Source organism: Strix aluco, chromosome 1 (genome assembly GCF_031877795.1).
Source record: "Strix aluco isolate bStrAlu1 chromosome 1, bStrAlu1.hap1, whole genome shotgun sequence".
Classification (NCBI taxonomy): domain Eukaryota; kingdom Metazoa; phylum Chordata; class Aves; order Strigiformes; family Strigidae; genus Strix; species Strix aluco.
The window spans coordinates 139,782,358-139,804,950 of NC_133931.1; the positions used below are offsets into that span (position 1 = coordinate 139,782,358).

Genomic DNA, 22,593 nt, shown 5'->3' on the forward strand with positions numbered 1-22,593 from the left:
TGTGGAAGTGCACACTGCAAGGGAGGACAAAAGGAAAAAACCCACCCCATTTCGCACAGGGCTGACAGTTCAGCCCCATTGGGTACCAAGACTAGGGCCCCATGTTTCTTCTTAAAGCCATTTCATTTTTCAGCTTGCTGTTGCTGACTCCTAGTTTCAGCACGCAAAGGGTTTTCTTTTCAATGTGTTACAGATGCTGGGGTAAGAACATACCTGGGTTTTTCCCACTGAAAGGGAAGCAGGACAAAAAGAGCACAGTTCTGGAAACAAAGAGCAAGGCCTGGCAAGCACCTGAAAACCCTGTGGGCTGCTAATTGCATGGGAGTTACTTTTGTATTGTGCAACAAGGTTGACCAAAAAGACATTGAGGTGCCACAAAGGGGTGCTGTGGGTCAAAACAGAGTGATAGGTGTAAACGGCTGCAGCTGTCCTGAACAGAGGGGGACAGCAGTGGTGTCCTGCAAATTTGTACATGTGGTGGCTAGGGCTAGAGGCACACAACTCCAGGTTATTCATGCTGTTTGCAGTTACACACACAAACCAGGTCTTCCCAATGCTGGAAAAAACCTCACGTATGAAACAAAGTCCTGGCCTGTTCTCTGACAATTAAAAATGTATTTTATTTGCTCTATCATAGGACTGAAACTGGTGTCCTTGCTGCTTGTACTGCCTTTGTTTGTCTGAATGACGCATTGATTTGGGTGAGTAGCATCTGTAACGGATGATGCAAGTAACCTTGGGTGGATGGGTTTCTTATTGCCAGTACTACCCTCTTTGCAACTGCTGAGACGGGATTGTGCTTCCTTCCACAGAACTGATTGCAGTCAGCTTGAGCCGGGGCTTATTTGGTTCTTCCGCAGTTACTGTCTGGCCTCACCAATGCCAATACACCACAGTGTGAGCAATGCAGTTTCTACGAGAGAAGGAAGACCAGCTGCGTCCTGAGAGGAAATGTTAGTATGAAAGGAAACAATGAGCAACTGGTGCTGGGAAAGCATGAACTGCAGTCATTCTTTTGGCTAGGACCTCATGACTGCACACTTTAATACTGAGAATCTTATTTCAACAATATATACCCTTTCTTCTCATTCCTTTCCCCCATCATTTTAAACAAACAATTCCTGTTGGTATAAAGACCAAAGCATTCACATAGCATCAGCTTTAGGAAGCTTTGCAGCTAGGTAAGATACAGTGGAAGTCCTACTGCAGCCTTTCTTGCAGTGTGGCACATCATGATCTCTTTTCCAGTTTCTGATATTCACAAAAGATGAGAAAATAATATCCTGGAGTTCTCTACCCTCCACTGTCTTTGACTGAAGTATTACTCTCTTTCCAGAATGAAAGGGGGCAGGTTAAGGATGGGCTAGGCTCACCATCCTCTGGTAACTAGAGAACTCAGAAAAAGTCAAGTTTGCTCTAACTGACCTACTTGTGGTGCTCTTTCTCAGGCAAAGTCCTCAGCAGGAAGTTTTTCCCACGAAAGGACTTCAGAATTTGGTGCACTATTTTTGAACTTTATAAGAAAATTGATTTTCCCATCCAAAAACCCTGTATAGCTATATAACAAACCTAAGATTTGCTTCACTGACTGAAGTGCAAGTAACAAACAATGAATACAAGTAGGATGATCTCTTGACTTCACTCCATCTTCAGTCTGTCAATGGCTGAAATAACAAACCTAAGAGTAAACAAAACAGTAAATCTCTCTCAGCTATTAGACAGGTTCTCATCTATTGATAAATCTACATAATCTTCCTTGCTCTAGGCAGCAGTCTAGGCATTGCAGACGTATCCTCATAAAATCTAAGGAGGAAAGGATTTTTCAGGGCATGTACTGCAGTAATTCAAAGTAGATTTACTGCAGCCTTTAACACGGCTTATTTTTTTTTCCCAACACAAGTTAAAAAGTAAGACATCTGTAATTTAAGAGGGCAATTTTTTGTTAAAGAAATTTTAATTAAACCCCAATGTTAACTAAGCAAAAAATCATATTTTCAAATTCTAACAGTTGGTCTTAGTAAAATAGCAAGTGAAACATCAGCTCAAAAAATCCTCAAAGGGAAATAGTACCCTAACACTTAGAGAAAGCCAGTAAATCCTGAAGTCTGTGAAATTACAGACAGAAACATCAGCTGATGTTCATACACAATGTCTTGTCTTCCAGGAATTTATTATTGTTCCAAGAGTCTGTAAAAACTTACATCAATGAACCCACAGAGTTAAATTCTCAGTTAACTTAAGTCTCAGTTATACTCAGCTCAGTAGAGCAATGTTGATTTACCTCAAATGAGGGTTTACACACAGCAATTTCAAATATTTCCCTTGGTACAGAGTAAGCAAAGATACAAATTCATAAGTATATAGCAGAAGTTGGTATGTGGCCAGCTTGTAATTCCATTAAAAAAACTCAGAGTAACCCTACAAATTCTTATGCATCCGCTGCACTAGAGGGGGTCTAAGTTAAAAATCAACAAATTGAGCATGGAGAGCAATGTTTGCAAGATGAAAGAAATGTAACAGAGGCATTAAAAAAAAAAAAAAAAAAAGAAAAAGAAGCCAAGATGTGTCAGTTACTATGCAGAGCAAGCTTTGCTCAGCTGTCAGTGTTTTTCCTCACGCTATGGTGGTTTGAATCATTTTGCAGTAAGCAAAATGACTTTAAAACAGAGATTACTGTAAATGAACAGACAACTGAGCTTAAACTCAAATTGAATGCAAGGTCTATATGAGCCAATTTTACCTTACAGTTCTGTAGGGGAGAACAGCCTGTTTTGTCTGGGTAGCACTGACCACAGTGTGGGTACTTGGCATGTCATTAGCTCAAGGAGCAATCATGAGAAATTCACTTCATATCCATTTCTCTGTAAAAGAAGTTCCTACTGCCCTAGGCGTACATGATTAGGGCACCAATAACGAGCATCCTTTGTCATCTTCCTCGCCCTTTTATAATTATGGAAAAAATATTACTGCTGCTGTAAACCGCTATTTTCCCAGCAACTTGAACTAAATGGTGGCATATTAGATCTCTATGAAATTAATCAGCAATGAAGTGATTCCCACTGACATGATAAGCAAGTTCCAAAGTTCTTAAACCAATACAGAACCAAAATAGCTGGATTTCAAAAAACAGGAGCTGATTTTTGCCCACTATAAAAGCTGTTTTTCTTTCAGCCTCTATCCTTATTCTGCCATGTACAACAGCTGATGATATTTTGCATGGTAACAGATTTATTGATCCAATTTTCCCAGCTCTTCCTGGAACCTCCATGCTCCCTCCCATCAAATCTCTGTACACACTGTGCCAGCCTGGGAAGTGCTGCAGAACTGCAGTCAGGAATTACAGGTTGGCCAGGAATTACACTCACTGTACTCCCACATTTTTCAAGATCCTAATCCATCTGTATTGCATCCTGCACACATATGGTGGGACCATGAGCCATAGTTGAGATCTGATTGGCAGAGCTGTCCTGAATCACCGCCTCTGAGGGAGAAAACACCACACTGATACCATTTCCTTCCAGTTATTTATTTTACCCAGTAAATACTGTGTTTCCTTGTTTTTAAAAGTTGTTTTATGAAGAACATGTGGTTTGCGGTCTCCACATTCATGCTAAAGCATAACATTTATGCTGCACATCTGTCTACTAAAAACTGCTTTTAAGAATCAACTTCCAGCTATAAATGAATTCCATCAGCTTACCCCTTTCTCTGTCCCAGTGTCTTGCATAATAGCCATACGACAGTGTTGTACAGTGTAGGCAGGTAACTGGTAAACAACTGGAACATTGTGCAACTACCAGACAGATTGTAAGGGTGATAAATAAGGCTTCTAGCAGATGGAAGCCTTGATACTTGCCATTTTGGCAAGAAGCAGAGATCACTACAGCAGCTAGACTTATTTCAGCTGTCACTAACAACCTTTGAAGAAAGATGCTTACAACCCCTGGGAAAAAGTCAGGGTGCTCTATGACCTTTAGCAAGTATGATTTATTAACATCCAACTAAATTGGTTACAGAGACAAAAATAAATCAAACTGCGCATCAAGGTGCTCCAACATTATTACAAATTTTTGGAGTAAGTGAAGCAGAGAACAGGAATGATCCTGACTACAGAAAGTTCTCTCAAAAATCCGAAAGTCAGTGATAATTCTAACACATAGGACACCTTTCTTCATTCTTAAATCACTAATGCCCTAATCAAAACAAACAACAAATTCAGCATTTAGCAGCTTTGCCTATGTAATACCTCATACACGTGTTATGTTTTTCCAATACTTGAACTAGTAAAATACCATTAACATGAATACAAGACTGCCTGATTCCCAGGGATATCAACCATCTCAAAGGTGTGGAGCTGAAGGAGCTCATTACCTCTTGTGGATCAACCTCCCAAACATTCTCATAAGCTTTAATACAGTTTTGGTTTATACAACAAAAACACCAAATCCACAATTTATATAAAAAACGAACTGCTTAAAATAATTTTTTAACATATGGCAACTATTTATGTGGAAAATTTCTCTTATTGCTTTCAAAAGCGGCATCTAAGAACTGAGCAGTACAATAATACATTTGGTGATAAGTTACAGTATTTACTAAGTTTCAACAGATAAGCCAGATAACGTGCAGTTTCTTATGAACCCACAGCTGCTGGAGTAAGTTGCATCCACCAGTAGCTAAAAATATAAAGGAGGAGTTAGTGAATACTGTGGATTTTATTTATAGTAGGCATAATCCATGAATGAAAACACACTCAAAAGAACCCCCACTTTCATTTTAACTTCACTCCTCTGAATAGCACCATCTGACTCTAGCCCTTGCAAGATGTATTCAGTTATGTGGAGAAGCTGGATTTCATCCTTCTATTATATATGCATTGTGGGCCAAGTTTTGCACTCCTCTTCAGCTTGCCCCCTCTGTATGAGTTGTACACCAAAAAAAAGCTATATTGAACAAGGTAAGATATGAAAGTTTTGTCTCTGCAAAGCTGGTCGTCTAGAGAGATTACAGAAAAGATCTACACAAAAGCAGATGCAAGGACATTAATTAGGAGTATGCTGAGCAGACGTAGCTGCACATTTTCGTAGCGTGCTACCCTTGCCAGGCTGTGGTCTGACTCCAGAGCGCAAGTGGGGAGGAAGTCCTGTTCACAGACAAGGAAAAGATACAGAAGTAGGCCACAATGTTTAGGGGGAAAGTTTTTAACTACAGCTTTTAGGCGTGATTTGTCATTTAAAAGCTTGTTAGAATGGGCTGTTTGCCTATTCTTCAGAAATTTTTTTAATAAAGAGAAAGTGGGACACTGAATAAGGACCTTTAGATATGAGGGGATGAGGGGCCACATAGAAAACCTATACAGGCCTGTAAACAGCTGAGGGAAAGTTAGGGGCATGGGAAGGGGTAAGGTTCTTGTTAGGTTGGTTTTTTTTGGGGGAGACCAGTGCTAGACCTTTGTGCAACCCCAAAGCTGCCCTAGTTTTATGTTCTGGCCCCAGGAATTTGTGTTCCTTTCTGCACAGTGATCTGGCTTCAACACTAAACTGCCAAATAATAAGGTGACCATGTTTGCAACCACCATCTCCTTCAGGGGCCAGGTGTTTAAAGAAACCAGAAATCCGGCTTCAGGTCCTTCAGAAACTTGGTGGTGGAAGAACAGATCTCTAGAATGTTCTCAAAATTTTGCCTGTTTTTGATCTTCCTTCTATGCATCTAGTTTTCCAAGCTCTGTATAAAGAACCTAAGTACTTTGCTGGATCTGTACTTCAAAAAGCATCTAAAAGAAGTAGATCAGTGCTGGCAAACTAACACATAAAAGCATATCTCAGAGAGCAGAATGCAATGATTAATGGTGCACTTCAGTTCCACTCAGTCTAAAGGGCACTTCATGCTATGAAGAGTAGTCTCCTAAACAAGTTATGCTGATTCATAATCCCAAACCTACACTGCACCAAAATCAGATACTGTCAAGTCTGCACATGTGGAAGTAGAACTGTGGGTTTCTGTTTCTATGAACACTATTTCCCTGGAATTTTCTTCTCTTTTTGCTGTGTAATTTGAAAACTGAGCCAGTGCTTTAACACCCAAAGGCCTGAGCTGCTCCATCATCTTGACTTAAGTTTATAATAGGTGTTTTACTTTGTGAAGAGATACACAAAGAAAGGCAGTGCTAGATGAGCACTTCTCAAACTGCTCTCCAAAATCATATTAAGCAATGTCTATAAAGCCATCAAATAAGAGAGCTGTAACATCAGGCAGTGATCATCAGGAATTTTAAGATTGATCCATTGAGCTCAACAGCTTGGGTGATAACTGCTGTGTATGAAAGGAAGCAGTAAGTTGCCTGGTACATTCTTTTTACCATTCAGGGTAGAAATGGGGAGAAGAAGTCCCTCAACAGCAGTTATTAAAAACACAGCTGTCTTAGTTGTATTGCAGAAAGCTAATGTAACTTTTGCACCCAATAACACATCTGAGGTTTTGGGGAAGAGAATTAGTAAAATTTCGTATTATACCAAGAATAACTCTATGGAGTATGCTAAGGTTTGTGAATGATTAATATATTTTTACGCAGAAATACACAGAAGTAATATCAAGACAATTTTCTTCCACTTCTTAATACAGAGTTGACAGAAGTTTAACAACTAAACCCAATTGTTACATACAAAAGTAAGCAGGGACAACTATACTGTGGTTGAAAACACGGCTCAGAGAATCATTCACAACTCATTACATTGTGTTTGCAGATGTGTATCTGAGATTTACAAAAGGAGCTATTACTTGTGCAATGATTTTGCTTCATGTATTTAAGAAATGCCCTGGATTATTCTCAGGCATTATTTTTCTGGAGATGACAGTAAAATTCTGAAGTTTACCTTCTTGATACGGGAATTTTGCTGAAGAAAATTTTATATAAGGCACTATTCAGCCCAATGCTTCTTGACATTAACCAAATGTATTTTAGACATTTTAGACTGTAAGACTGCCAGTCTGATTTCTCAAAAATCATGACCCAAACACCCAATATGAGATTAGTTTTGTTTAACACCTGCTGATTTTAATGCATTATATAATTCTTTAACTTTGCATTTTGGCCTCTAGTCCTTTCATTTCAGATGCTATCAACTCTTAGGTCATATGACAAAGTATGGGGAAATCCCCTCCATACATAGAAAATACCCAGCAGTCAGATCAGACAGTAATCACAATAGCTGCCAAATATGACGATGAGCAAGTTTAATGCATCCTCCACAAATTTTGCTCCCTTTCTTAAAAGCTTTTTAAAAATTTTATTTTCCTTATCCTCTTCTGTTGTTAAATGAATGTTATTTTTAGTATAAATGGTAATTATCAACAGCAAGGATAATTACAAATATCAACACATTTCTGTGCGAAGTTTTGACAGTTAATACAAGAATAAAACATAGGAAGGGAACAAGCCATGAAGAGATCCTCACTTTCCTTGAAAAGCCAAACAGCCCCCGAAGGTTAAGTTTTCCTTTGGAATTAAAGCCTGGATTTTGTCTTCATGCTGACAGGAACCTTGCCTTGTTGTAAGTTGCTGGCATGGCAGTCAAGTCTTTAAAAGATGTATTAAATAGAAAGAATTATGCTAACTTCTTTGGTAATAAATTACAGAAATAATAGTGAGGCAGAGTTTCTGGGCAAAGTGAAAAATGGTGAAAAAGCATTCATTTGCCTCTAAGGCAATGGGACTTCAAGGTAGCAAAGCAAAATTCAAATATACATGTAATCTGACATCACAGATTTGGTTTAAAATGGAAGCATTCATAGTATTTCCTTCATGTTGCATGTAATACATGGATCCATTTTTAATGGGTTTTCTTTGGAACAACACAGCACACAGTAAAGTGCAAGCTTTTCTAAGCTACTAGTCCCCCTGGGAATCTCCCTTCTCCACGACATGTGAAATTGTTGCACTCATAAGCCAGTTTAACATGCCAGCAACATTTGGGTTTGGTTTGTGTCATTAGAGTGGCATGTAAGAAAAAGAAAAGAAGGTGATGGTGGTGACTGGATGTAGAGCTATGACACAGAATCTGCATTGTTGCCAGGGAGTCACAGACACATAGAACAGACCTAAAGAACCATGGGTCAGGCGTGAATTGCAGACAGGTGGGAATGCAAATTATCCTATTAATGACTGTGGCATTGCGATTTGATGGAAAAAACAAAAATACTGCCAATCTCTATAATCTTCATTCAAAAGTGCATCTTCTGCTACATTTGTTTCCTGCTAAATTTCTGACCTATGGTTTAGTAGTTTTACAAATCTAGCCGTATGTATAAAATTACAGGAAAGGGATGCAGTTGATTTAGTGCAAGACACTTGAATATTTATCTGATCATAACAAACAAACAGAGGAAGATCAAAGACTCCATACACTTCTCCATAAGGCAGATGGTCATATTTTAAATATAAGATCTTAAATACGCTGTTTATTTCTTAAGAGGTAGAAAATATCAAAATACTAAGAAAAAATTTCTAGCTTAAAACAATCAGTTTGCTTACTTTTTAAAAAGTCTTACTGTTGCAATTTTTAGGTTAATAGAAACAAATGAATCTATGGAAGCACAGGATTTCGTGCTCTGTATAGATTTTACTTGTTGGAAAAAGAGAGAGCTTCTTCATCTAGTCAATGCTCAAGCAGTATATACAAAGGATCTCCTCCTCTTGCCCTGTTTGGGGCTATAAATCTGAAGTGGAAATTTTTTGCAGTGGAAAATTTTGGTGATTCCTGAATTCCTAGCACTACATTTAGCTGAGTACAGTTTATGCATAAGGCAGTAGAATTACTGATGTAAGCTCAGAACTACCTCTTTCATAATGCTAAGAAGAAAGCCAATAGAAACAAAAGCTTATTTAAATCTTTTCTACAGGCAGAAAAGATCATACTCAGATTCCAGCACCAGCTGATATTCTGTTTTAGCAACTGATAGCAGCCTAGAGACAGCTGAACTACTCACTGAACTGCGGAAGCCTACTTACACTTTGAGTTACTAAGGCTCACACTCTGATTTCTCAGCACAGCTAGGAGATGTTGATGCTACTGTCTCCAATGCAATTCAATAAGGCATAAGTTAAGTCAGAACTGACATTATTACACATTGGAAAAGTAGTGTAAAAGCTCCTCTTTTCCCTCTTGCTGTTAATATTCAGTACTATTTATTAAATATTTTATAAAAAGAAGCTGAGTACTTATACATTCAAACAATCACTGCAATAGTCAGAGTAAAGGAAACAAATTATCAGATTCTAAATTAAACACAATTCTGGAGATATGCACACTTGCACACATACACACACCCCACATATATTATATGTGTGTGTGTTTTTTTATATATATATATATATATGTGTATATATATAGATATATTTTATAAATACTTCTTTTAAATCAGCTCTGAGAATACACCACAGAATATCTTCACTTAGCTCCTCTTTCACCAGAGGACAGGATTGTCCAGTTTGGAAAAACCAGGTTCTTTTCTAAGGTCCATGTAGGTTCCATTGCTCACCCAGGAGTCATCACTGGATTTCCTATCAAAGATGAAACAAATGATTTAAATGTAAAGCTTCTATTTTCCATACATATGCTGTGTAATGCAGCATAGCACTATGCACAGATACCCAATCCAGCCCATGAACCAGATGAAGTGCAACTCAGTCCAGCCTTCAAACAAAGCAATATAGCTTGAGTCTTGAACTGGTGTGTCTGCACTGCGCCTTGGAGACGCACCTCAGTAGCCTGGTGTTCAGCCGAGATCAACACTCTTACTTCACTGTCATGTGCTTAGCACTTAAAACTACAGTCCAGGTTTATTTCATGGTCTCAAAGGCAGCTTGAGTGGAAAGTGGAAACTTTCCTTTTACCTCGCCAAAGATGGCTCACCACGGTTATAGCATAAAGAGAGCCTACAGCTTTCAGTCAAGAGGCGAGACTTCATTGCACTGGTACTGTACCCTGAAGGAATCAGTCTGCTTTTAATCTAGTGTGCAACATTTTTGGCACAACAGCTAATTATTCTTTTAAGTAAATCAAGGCTTGTGATTTGTTGAAAAGAGAAATCACTACTGAAAAGCCAAATGCATAATTCATATCTACTCTAACACTGGTAACACTTTTGCTATGTAGTAATTAAATTCTTTATTCTGTTATTTAAATCTACAGCACAAGTCTCAGTTTTCAGATTCTCATTGTGAGGATTCAAATCCTCATCCTTATTCACAATTCTCATTGTGAATATACAATTACGAAGTATTAGACTTTGCCTCTATCCTGCTGGAAGCAACATTTGCTTCTCTTTAGTAGGTGTGATTGACATGTGATGAGTTAGCTCACCAGCTTGTCAGACACGTAGTGGTCTGAGCCATTTCCCTTTTGCATCTATTTGCACCTGATTTTAAACATTTCTGTGTTCCTCAGAAGTACAGTACCTATCTATCCAGAAAAAAATTAGGATCCCAGATCTGTTAACTGATACATAGGCCCATAGAACATTCACCTTGGCTCCAACTCTTATTGCAGGAGAACAGAGACTCGGGGGGGGGCAAAAGGCCACATCCTCACTAGCATTCATTTTTGTCTTTCAATGGCTGAACTCACCTGTTAATTGATTTACAACAGGAAGAAATAAAGTGCCCTCTGAAGGATAATTCTCTCCCCATGAAATAGGGGAAACATGTTCAAAAATAGTCCTGGAAATTAAAGCCTCCAACTCTGCACACTTCTGCACAAGGTAGTCCCACCGAATTCAGCAGGAATTCAGCAGAGGTAATTAAGCTAAATCCAGCTACTTCACCTTGCCTGAAAGAATCAAAGAAGCTATATTCACTCAGGCAAATTCAAACATAGACTAAATATCAAACACCATCAAGGCAAAAAAATAGAAAGAAATTCAGGGATTCACTAATAAAAAAGCAATATATAATTCTGAATTTTAACTAAATCTGGAGTGTTCTACATTGTCGAAGTACAAAAATCGAGAACATAGAAGAAACCTGGAGAAAACTGGAGCCTGCTCTATGGCAGTTTAGAACCAGATCTATAATAGCAATTTCAATAAATGATAGTATATGCTAATTATTACATACTACCTGAAAAATCTAGGCTGATGCTCTAGATTGTTTTCTTCCAGCACCTTCCGTCGTTCTCTCTGTAGCTGCTCGATCCTCTGCTTTTGCATTTCAGCTCCTTCAATATTCCCTTCTTCTAGAAACCTGTAGCACCAGCAGTGATAAGTGACACAATTGGTGCTCCTGTCCCCCATCTTTGCCCGGTCCTCTAGAGCTCCAGAATCTAATCTTTACAGCAGGCAGTTCACAGTGTTTGAAAGGTAAACAGCTACATCTGCAGACATCTGCACTATCCACAAGCACTTAACAAAAACTAACTCTCATAACAAGCTCAGAGTCATGGTTATATTATTGGAAGGTAGCAACAGTAGAAAATCCACTGCAGAAGGAAGTTTTAAGTGTCTCAGTTTTTGGCTATTGAAACACAATATGCTTAACATCCAGTACCCGAAGTACTGAAGTTTTAACATCTTTGGAAAGGCAGTTATCTAGAAGCACCCAAGAGCCAATTTTAGGAAGCACTGATCCGTAACAACTAGACCATCTCTTGGTAAGTGATTAAAACGCTTGTTTCAGATGCACGTTAATGCAGAAATAGAAACACACTGCAGGTATCTACACAAAATAGTCTGAGCTTAGGGTGAAGTGCACATACAGAAAATTAAGAGCTATTTGAGGAAGATATTTAAGAATTGAAACTTCTTACCTTTGGTCCGGCCTAAAACGTGTATCAGTGGATGGAAGTAATGACCTAGTTTGCACGTCCAGTTCATTTAACTCCAGTGCAAATTGAGTAAATCCATACCACTGTTCATAACCTTTAGGCATTGGATCTACAGAAGAAGAGAATACATTCAGAGTTCCAATTTAATGCTATTATCTTTTGAAGGAAAATTCCAAGCTCCCCTCAGCTATTTGTTCATCTCTGAACCGTGGTCTCAATTCTGAGGGAATATGAGGTTTCTAATAATGTGACAAAAGACAACATTCCCCTTCATAATTGTACTGCTGCAAAACAGATTTCTGTTCTCTCAACTGAATTGGAGCACAACTGTGATGAAGGCCATACTATTATCAGAGTGCTTTTTCAATCTATAGTAGAAAAAACCCCACAAGTTTGGGAGAAGTTCAGATATAGCTATCATTACAGAACTGAGCTCTGTGGGCTATCCTCTGATGTTTAATACATGAAATACACAACACTTCTTTGCATAAAAAGTGGGGGGGTTTGTTCCTTTTTTCTTTTCCTTTTCTTCCTTTTAGTGTCCTCAGTACCCTCTTCATGCCCAAATATGAAAATGGAGGAGAATGGAGAAAATACAGGAAGGCATGAGATAAAGTTCTTAATATTATTTAAGTTAAATTATGTACTCTTCTGGTCTAAATTTTAAATGCTTTGTAAAAATCTAATATTCCACATAGAAGTAACAAGAAGTTGGCGCCTAATAGAGAGATAAAAATAGTAAGTTTATTCTTAAGCAGATCTCAAATTCTGTACGTTAGCCATTATGATCACTAACTTGCTCTCCATATGCAGTTTGAAGATGAAGTCGTTCCACAGTATAAACTTTCATGCCACTTCCCAAAGAGTCGATGCACAACTTTCCCAGCTTTATCCATGACACTGCCTTCAATCTCATGTGCATTTGGATTCCAGTACTTGGCCTAGAATTAAAAGAAACAAGGGGAAAAAAAGGTGCGTAAGAGATCAAGATTGAGCGATTTTGCTGTGTCAGTAGCACCATGCCGTAGAGTGGTTTTCTGAAACGAAAACCATGTAGGTGTGCATTACAATATGATATGCAAACAACTGCTGTTAGTACTATTAATCAGTTTATTAAAATACTAAGGTTGAGAACTGTATTTATTTTGTTTGCCTTTTTTAGGGGCAATACTATATGAAGCATAGCTGACCCTGAATTTTGCCCAATGACAGGTAACCCTGACTCCTGCCTTAGTTATCTACATCTTCCCCAAATCTGCAGAAGAGGAAGAGAAGGAACTTATACAGTAAGCTCCACATTAGACAATTTATAATATCAAATACGTAATATTTGCAGGCTCTCAATCTTTAAAATTTGAAATCTGAACATCCACTGCAAGTCTGCAAAATCATTACAGTACTTTCAAATAAGTATTTGAAAAAAAAAAATCACTCTAATGCTTTGTAGAAAGCACAAAGTATTCAGGAAAATAAATAAGGACACTTTTTTCCTGCTGCTGAGCATGCCATGCTGCATAGGTATGCTGAAGTACTTAGCTTCTATCTGTATGGTCTGTTTCTATGTAAAGTGCAGTCTTTCTCCAGCAATCAAGATACAGAAAATGCAGGTTAAGATAAGTCTCCTAGCATGCTTTGCAAAACTATTTCTCAGGTTAGAAATTTTGACATTGTTTTAGGTTTTCATTGATTTTTCTTTACTAGGAAGAAGTCATTTATTGCCAAAAACTAATATTAATTTCAGTTACAAGGGCATTTCCTGAGGAAGTTGTATCTTGATGCCTTGTACCAAAGCAAAAGCTTTGAGTAAGCCACAACCTCTCACTTAAACTCTTCCAAGTACCTGCAAAGGGCTGGAAAAGAGCATCGGGTGAAGCACCCCACATAAACACTGGTTCTACAGTTGCTGAATGAATGCAACCACAGCACATGCCAATGGGTCAGCAGGAAGCATGTGGTAAAACCACTGTCAGTAGTCACCATGTGCCTACCTCTCACATCAAACACAGAGTATGTTTTTCATCATATTTCTTCCTTTCCTTTCCTCATACTTTTCCACATCTCCAGTGGAATCACCTGAGAAAGCTGTTACTTATCTTTCTTTTCTGGGTCTACCTAGTGAGCAGCAGCTCCTTCAGAGTTAAGTTTTTCAAGGAATCACAGTTAATTACAGCAGAACTATAGGAAAATACAGCTTGTAAGCAGTTGTACTGAGCTTCAGCAGAGAACATCCACCCACTGCTGTCTGTTAGAAAAGGCACTGCCAACATTGCTGTGGTTACTGCTGTGGTTACCTTTATGAAAGTCAGTTTGCAGTGGCAAGCGTCATCGTTAAGATTTTTGATGATGATCTCTCCATAGTGTTCAATCCATCTTTGCCCACTTAAGATGTTATGGATGCAAGATGTCACCTTGTTCCATGCAAAATGGTCTTTAAAACTAAAATTAGAAAAATACACATAAGAAAAATCTCATGCCATGTTCAAATGAGCTCTTAACTTGTGAAAAAAAACTGCAGAGAACTCGATTAGAAAAACCCCACAAAACATTTTTTTTCTGTAATGCCTCGTCTTTTTGTCCCACACCTTATCAAAAACAAACCCTGTGACAAGAATCCTGTCTTCCAGAAAACCTATTTCACTTCTGCTATAAACTTTGGTCTTGAATTCAGTTTTCTCTCAGTTTACTTGTCTCTCTTTACCAGTATTAAGATTCCAAAAGTAATCATTCTAGTATCTTCTACTGGCTGAAATGCCCATTCCACAGCTTGTAACACAGTGACAACTGAAAACACAAGGACATGGGCCACTGGAGTCATCAGAAGACTTACTGAGTGGAATGAGCTTGGCTCAAGCTCTCAAGACTGAGCCTACGTGTGTGCTTCAGGCAAGGGCAAAAGTTCTCACGGGACAGTTCAAGATGTAGTTGCACAGTGGAAGACAGCAGACAGGAAGAGATGAACAAATACCAATAGGCAATACAACATTTTACCTTTTATTAAAGTAGTATTCTTATAAAACAGCTTTATAAAACCTCAAGAAAAGGAAAGTCTCATGAAGACATATACTCTACAATTTGTTCTGGGTATTGATAGCCAAGTTGCTACTGGTAAGGCAAAGGGTAAACGTACAAAACACCAGTTTCCCCATAGGAAGTGCCCTGCACACATCCCATGAGAATATTAGAATCTTTCCTTATGTCCCCTTAACCACTTGCTTTCATTTGCTGCACTGTAAGAATATGCACAAGGACAGTTTTTACAGACTAACAGATATGCGGCCAATTTACCCCACAGTAACTTGTTTTCCTGCCCCTACCTGTAGGTCACATGCTTTATCATGCCTGCTAAAAATACTGTATTTGCTCCAAAATAATCTTAATACCAATACTTAATTTTTTCCTATCATCCTCAGTATTCTTTTTGTACCTAATTCTAGATCAGATACACAGGGACACAAACCAGCACTTAGAGACCACATATGAATCAGATTATCTTCCAGTTCATCAGCCCACCGTGGGCCCTGATCTATTAGTTACCTTGCCTCCGAACCCCCACTCACATCCTAAAGACCTTTCACTCCACAGCTTAGGCTAGCCGCTATGAACACAACATGGTTTTTGGATACTATCTTATTATATTGTAATTTTACCCACATAAAAGAAAAAGTCATGCTTAGTCGCTTAGTCTGTTGAGTGCTAGGTTCTTGAGTTATTTTTCTTTTTTTTTTTTTAGATGGCAGAATAATTAATTTTGTAGACTCTCTTTGGAAAACAGATTTAACTGGAACACTACTCAACATTTAGATCTGCAAACATGGTTCTAGAAACATGATGGATATAGGCCAAATTTTAGGGGATCTTAATTATTAATCTATAATAGGCACTCTCGCAAGCCAGCATAAGAACACTGCAGACTTTTATTTTTAAAAAAGAGTTAAACTATACTCCACACTTAACTACAGTCGCCGCTTACCTCCTTGGATAATAAACACCAGATACGCAACTGGTTCTATTTATCACTTACAATAATTATTTATGCAGTGATGATCAGCCTCACCTACAGACCAGGGCCCCACAGTGTTAGGCTCTGTACAGATACAGTTACAAAAGACAGAAACACCACCACCCCCTCCCCCAAACCCATATTCAAGCAAAAGAATTCATAGCTTCCTCTACCTTGCAGTTTTCCCCTGAGTTGAATTTCAAGCTTCCTGTATTTTAAACTGAGTTATGAAAATACCAATTTTGCTTTTTTCCAGATACACAGCAGTGATGTTTTTAATTTCATCTTTTGTTTTTTTATAACCTTTGGAAGGGTTAGTGCTTCTGGTTTCAGTTTGGCAGGTTTTTTTCCTTTTTTTTTTATCCCCCCCTCGCTTTCTTTTAAACTAAATCACAATCACCAGTTCTTCCAAAGGTCTAACACGGCACAGCACAGCTTGTTCTCATCTGGATAAATGTGGCTCCAGTGTGTGCAAGCACGTCTGTGCCTGTGTGTCAACAGCAACACACGACTGCAACACTTACGCTGGAAGAGTTACATGTGTTGTACCGACTGGAACAATTTCCATGGACTTTCCCCAGAATTTGTTTTTCCATCTTACATCTGAAACAGGAAGAGGAAAAAAAAAAACAACACAGGTTTAGTCATAGGCACGGGTGAATCAATCTATTTCTGGGTTCTACTTTATTTTCAACAAATGCAAAATAACAAAGTGCGATAAAAGTGTTCAAAGAATGCTGTGGACCTTCAAACATGGTTTTGGGTTTTCTTTTTTCATTACATTATTGGTTATTTAAATAGCAAAGTAACAGAGGTTTAAAAGTCCTTTTTTTCAAAGAGAGGAATTTGAATAAGCTATAGACAGCATATGTTTCTCTGCAATTCAGTTGCTAGTGAATGAATGCAGACATTTCCAAAAAACAAAAGCAGAATTTCAAATACAAAAATATAGCAACCAAGAACATCCACAGCGAAGAAGCAAGAGAATTTTTCAAAGGGCACAAAATTGCAGGGGGATTTAGTCCAACGTCCTCTGTAAGTTTAACTGGCCTTTTAAAATCTTGCCTGAATCACAGAAAGACATGTCCAAGCCTCATGTCATTTCTCAAAAAAAAGATGAGAAATCTCAATGCAAGTTTAGCCAAATTTATTGAGCAAACACACCTAGAAGAGAAAGAAACATAGAGAAGCCTGGCAGAAGGGGTATAGAGTTAAACTGGGCTAGATAATCAGGCAGTAACTTTCACAGTAACTTCAGAGCTCAGGGGAATAGTATCCTTGCTGTATTAGACACCAGGAGCTCCATTCCCTGCCCAGTCTGAAAAAGAGGGAAAAATTCATCTCTAGTCTCAAAAAGATGCTAGTACTAACACAAGGAAAGCCAAAACACTCTTTCCTATGGAATTATGGGGGAAAGCTGTAATGCTGCCTCTGAGATAAGATGCTGAAACTGTAGTTAGGAGATTACATCTCTCCCAGGTGTATATGTGCAAGTGATAGGACTGAGCCACACCAAGCTGCCTACCATTGCAAAGGCTGGAATGGGACATAGGACAGAATTCCTCATGGGAAAAATGATCCTTTTCTTATCACTGGAGAGACAGACCTTTTGGCTTTTTTGGTTTTGAAGTTTGATGCTGGGTCAGCATTTTTAGTGACGGCAATTCTGTTGTGATTCCTATACTGCAGTGAGAGGTCCAAAAGTACCTTGAGTATGATGATGTTGAGCTGAATTCTGTACTAGCTTTCTCACTTCTGCAGTGGGATGGAAGAGAAAGGGCAAAGGCACACCCTGCCGAATTTAACAGTTAAAATGTATTATCAGAGTGTGTTATGTTCTATGTTCTCGTAAACGGCAAAGCTGTCCCATAGAGATCAGTACACGGGAAACATCTTGGGAAACTGTGTAACTTGATCACGCAAAAATTTTAGGACAGCAAAGAAAAGCAAACTGTTATTTCAAAGCTATGCTCGGACTAATTCAGGCACAGATGCTGTAGTTTCTGGAGCTTTCTGTTTTTGCATTTCCACTGTTCGTGTGTCCACACTTCTTTGCAAAAGCAGAGTCAGCTTCATAAGTCAGGGAAAACAATTTTCAAAATAACTGTCCCTGTCAGAACCCAGTCTTCTGGTTCACTGGAGATGATCAAGAGATTTCTTATGTTGAAACAGATGAACTAAAGTCGGTATCTGATGGGATGACAGCGCTACTCTGGCAATGTTGCTGAGGACTGTCTCCTTTTCAGCTGAGGAGATAATATGGTAAGTGAAGAGATCTTTGCACACAGAATGAACTTACCTCATTGACGAGCTACCTTTATGATTAACTTGATGTTAATCTTTTCACACAAGTTAATATAGCCCCGTAACAAGAGGCCACAGTATTTACAAACTGCCTTTGCACTGGAAAAAAAAATTATCTAGATCTCCTGTAAGCTCAGCTAGGCACATTTAAAACCAAACCAAACCCCCAAACCCCCATAGTGACCTGATTGAGTCTCCCATGCTCATCAAATCCAAGTCTCAGACTCTCTCATTGACCAAATTCTCAGCTCTCACCTTTACAGAAGAGCTTTGTTCTCTAAATGCAAGTGTTAAAATATCTGAGTGATAACCATTGTCAAGATCTGTTAAATCAGTCTCATCAGTTTTTATTAAGACAGGCTTCCATCTAATCTTGCTTATACAGTTTTCAGTTATTGAATAAATTTTTGGTCATCCCTGCTTTTTGGCTAAGAACAAAAGGGCTCTTGTCCCCATATTTGTTTACAAAGCAAAGAATTATATTGAATAATAAAACCCAGACTAATGACAGAGTTCCAATTTCTGGTCAGTATGGCTCCATTGGTAATAACTATAATCAAGTCAGCAGTGTCAATCATAACAGAATTACAGGTTATAATATGGCTATGTTGCGAATTGACAAACTTCTGGGTGAAGGATTTTAACTGAGTTAAAAGGCAGTTATGTTCTGTGTACACTCCAAAAATATCTAATCACACAGGTACTGTGACTGGCTGACATCTTCACCGGCATCACACAGCAAACAAAGCTTCAACACACTTCTTTTGAAACACAATGTTAGTAGTCAAATAGCATGAAATCTTACATACTGTAATAATGCCAGCAGAGAAAGACAAGGTAAATATATTTATCCTTGCTGTTATGCTCATTTCTGGAAATTATTTTCAGAACAGGTTTACAAGATCTGACAAGCTCAGAATTTAACCTGTAGTTTTTCAAGCTGTGTCCTGGTTTGTTTTATAAATAGCTTGAGGTACAACTCTTCTTTACTAAAGAACCGCCCCCCAAAACCAGCCTGATTTTAAAGAAATGCAGATATTCATACATGAAAAGAATAATCAACTAGCATTATAAAAAAACCAAACAAACCTTGAACATTTTTATAACGGCAGAACATCCAAGTAAGAAGCATATGCAAGTGTAAGTATAGGCTAGGATTTCTTAAAGCGATTCTATCATAATATAAGCAGGGAATTTCATCTTTTCCCAATCTTTGGATATTTCATGCTATACATACAATGAAAATATTATGAACACTGTAAAAGTAAATGAGAGACTGAAGAGTTACCTTGCCAAAAAGCAAAATTCACAGATTCAGCATGGCATGCAGAAATAGGTGGATGGTGACTGACCTAATAGCAAGACATGAAAGGGGAAGAAAAAAGATGGACATATTAACACCCGAACAGTCATTTTGATTTGGGTTCCTTTTTTTTTTCCCCTTCATTTTTCATTCATATATGGCATTTACAATTTGAACATTTACTTTCCTTTTGCAGTTGTGTCCTGAAGGGGGAGTCAGTGAGATTAATAAGGTACTGAGGCCTAAAAAGCCTTGAAAGAAATGGGAAGCACTTGTTTTAAAAGGCCTGTGAACTTTGTTCATCCAGTCAAATCTAACTATATATTTTGTACATTGTCTCTAAGGTGATAATTACATTTACCCTTAGGACCTCTTCATATATTAACAGAAGCCACACGTTGAGCACACAGACAAAAATAAAAAAAAAATAAAGGGCCAAATTCTTCTGAATAGCAAATACCCACAAAACCCTGACTGTGAGGGTGGAGACAGCAATCAGCATCTCTGAGGGGCCATGGGTGGGGAAATCAAGCCATGAAACTCCATCTAGCAAGCCCTACTACTGCAGCAGTGACATCCCAGGTGTTTCTCGGGCAAAAGTAACCATGTGCACTGCATTTTATCAGCTTTGGGTAACAGCACATACATGAATTAGGGCAACCACCAAAATAGCAAATCAAGGACTGTGAGTAAATAAACAAATACACAATGCAGACTATTAAAAGGAAATAGTGAACAGTAAAGGAACTGCACTGAGTGAAAGCAGTCACTCCTGCTTGGTTGTAAATTCTCCCTTCTGGGTGAACACGACTAACACCTGACCCGGGACCAACTCTTTGATGTGTCATGCCTACTGTTCTTTTGACAAAGACAACTTTATTTTCAAGTCAAATTGCTATTTCCCACGATGAATTTAATTTCTTAACCACCTACATGGCTCAAATGCAGTCTTTCTTCTTTGTTACTCATTTTGCAAATCTGTTATCGAGCATTTTTTTCTGTAGGCATCCAGTTATTTACTGAACATCCTCTACTTGGTTTAAAAAAAAAAGGAAAGTACTAATTACTCTCAGCTATGTCCTAATTCACCAAGAGCAATACTCTCTCTCTCACACATACTGCACCCAGATTAACCCCAGATGTCACTATAATTCATGCATTAAACTTAGCTCTCACTTAAACTGTTACAATTCCAGAGTAAGGTCATGCCACCAAGTGGACTTATTCTAAACTCACTCTAGTAATAGAACAGAATTTCTTATTTTATACATTCTGCTTATCTATTTTATGGATTACATACTATTTCAAGGATTACATACTATCTGCACTAACAAGTTATCTAGAGTAAGCATCAAAATGCTTGCACAAGCAATAAGCAACAGCTCCTGATGCAAAGAGAAATATTTAATGCTTGCAAGCTGCATGAAATTTCCTCCTATACTGCCCTCCTCTCCTAATATTCCTCCACCCCATGCTATTACAGTAATTTTACCACTCTATAAACTCATGTCACTTATTGCACATATTAGAACAGTAGTTGTTCACAGCCCAAGCCCCCTCATGTATAAAAATTCCTCTTTAGAAAAAGTAGCCTTTGTACTGATTTAGCCAGTATTCAGGGGAAAATCTCTTTAATTCAATCTAACATTAAGCTCAGCACCAACCTTTATTCACCACTTTGTTACTCCACGTTACACTGGTAACTGCAGTGCTCTACACACATCGTCTTAAAACTGAAGTAACACAATGAAGAACCAGATACATTACTTGAACTTTAAATTTGATTCTTGCTTTTTCTTCCCTTTTCCCTTATTTTTACTCTTGCCTGTGACATTTCCTGAGACTAAAGAAAGATCACATAGCACGCCTTTTTGTCAGTTCTAAAACACAATGTACAAAATTTTGTATCTTCAGAGGTGGTCAAAAACACTTTTTATTTCTTAAAGGAAGCCTCTTAAAAGGCTTTCTCTGATCAAATTTCTAGGTTGTACACCCTTGCCCACTGCACTTTTTGTAATTTTATTTGTTATGTCTAGACAGAATGAAACAGCTTTCAATCTTTCTTACCCTGCTAGCACTAGATTATATAAATTTTACATCTTTTTAACATATGACTCAAGCTTAGAGATTCTGGTAATTTGGCTGGTTAAAATTTAATATTTTTCTCACATACTTAATAATTAGTCTCCTATTGGGGAGATAACTCCCCTAATGGGGGAACAAACACTCCGACCTTGATGTGTTGTACACATCCTTCACCTACTAAGCTGTGGCACCAGATTTGAAAGGCTTAGCTCACAAAGTATTTGGACAGCAAGCAGAATATATTGATTCTGCCATAGAAAATACTAGTGGTTGATTGACTCACGCAAGGGATATATTTGTTGTAAAAGAAGACATTAAACAGCTGAAGATACAGTATTTTTAATGATCACACACAAAAGAAAATGACAAGAATGTGAATGCTTGTTGCAGTCATGATCAGATTTCAGCATGGGGAATTGCACTCTACTTAACCAAGTATCTAGTTACTGGAGTAGGCAGCCTGTCAGCCTTTGCTTCTCCAGTATCAACTGTTGGTTGTCATGTTCCATCCCAGAGTTAGCAGACTTTCCTCAAAAAACAATTTCCTTCATTTATAGTTCTGCAACGTCCCTTGGGTTTTGCTGGAGTCAGGTTATATAAAGTAATTTTGTATTTTGCTATTAATTCCAGAGGATTCTAGCCATGCATTTAGAATTAATCACTGTATCAAGTAGTAAATCTAAGGGTTGCAGCATACAATACCTGTTCTGCAAAGAATTGGAAACCCTTATCTTCACGAATACATTCATAGGTTTCTCCAAGCACTGGATTAAATGGCTTACTTCCAGCTCGGTAGTAACTGGATGCATACGCAGAAGCTGCAAATGCAGCTATATACACCTGGAAATAACATATGTGGAATTTTGATTAATTAATTTACCAGACCCATGCACAACTTTTGCTATAGCTTCTGATTTAACATAAGGAAAAAAAACATAAGGTCTTATCCTGACATCAGAGTCTGTATTTTTCCCATCATTTGCAGACTACAAACATGCATGCCTCCTGCAAGTTAATCACTAGCTCACACATTAGAGAATTATTCAGTTTTCAGTCATTCAATGGTCCAGGGATGGAATTAT

At 38.1% G+C, this 22,593-nt stretch overlaps 1 protein-coding gene across 6 annotated transcripts in view; it reads right to left on the reverse strand.

Moving 5' to 3' along the window:
- Positions 1–3,967: 3,967 nt before the first annotated feature.
- OSBPL3 (oxysterol binding protein like 3) overlaps positions 3,968–22,593 on the reverse strand; it is a 91,211-nt gene continuing 72,585 nt past the window's right edge. For all 6 annotated transcript variants that reach the window (XM_074837566.1, XM_074837548.1, XM_074837556.1 and 3 more), the window contains 8 exons: positions 22,214–22,351; positions 19,412–19,475; positions 16,344–16,422; positions 14,111–14,255; positions 12,616–12,760; positions 11,802–11,928; positions 11,117–11,239; positions 3,968–9,559 (listed from right to left, as the gene is read on the reverse strand). In XM_074837566.1, coding sequence (XP_074693667.1) covers positions 9,463–9,559; positions 11,117–11,239; positions 11,802–11,928; positions 12,616–12,760; positions 14,111–14,255; positions 16,344–16,422; positions 19,412–19,475; positions 22,214–22,351 — 918 coding nt within the window. In that variant the 3' untranslated portion in view covers positions 3,968–9,462. The remainder of the gene's footprint in view (positions 9,560–11,116; positions 11,240–11,801; positions 11,929–12,615; positions 12,761–14,110; positions 14,256–16,343; positions 16,423–19,411; positions 19,476–22,213; positions 22,352–22,593) is intronic.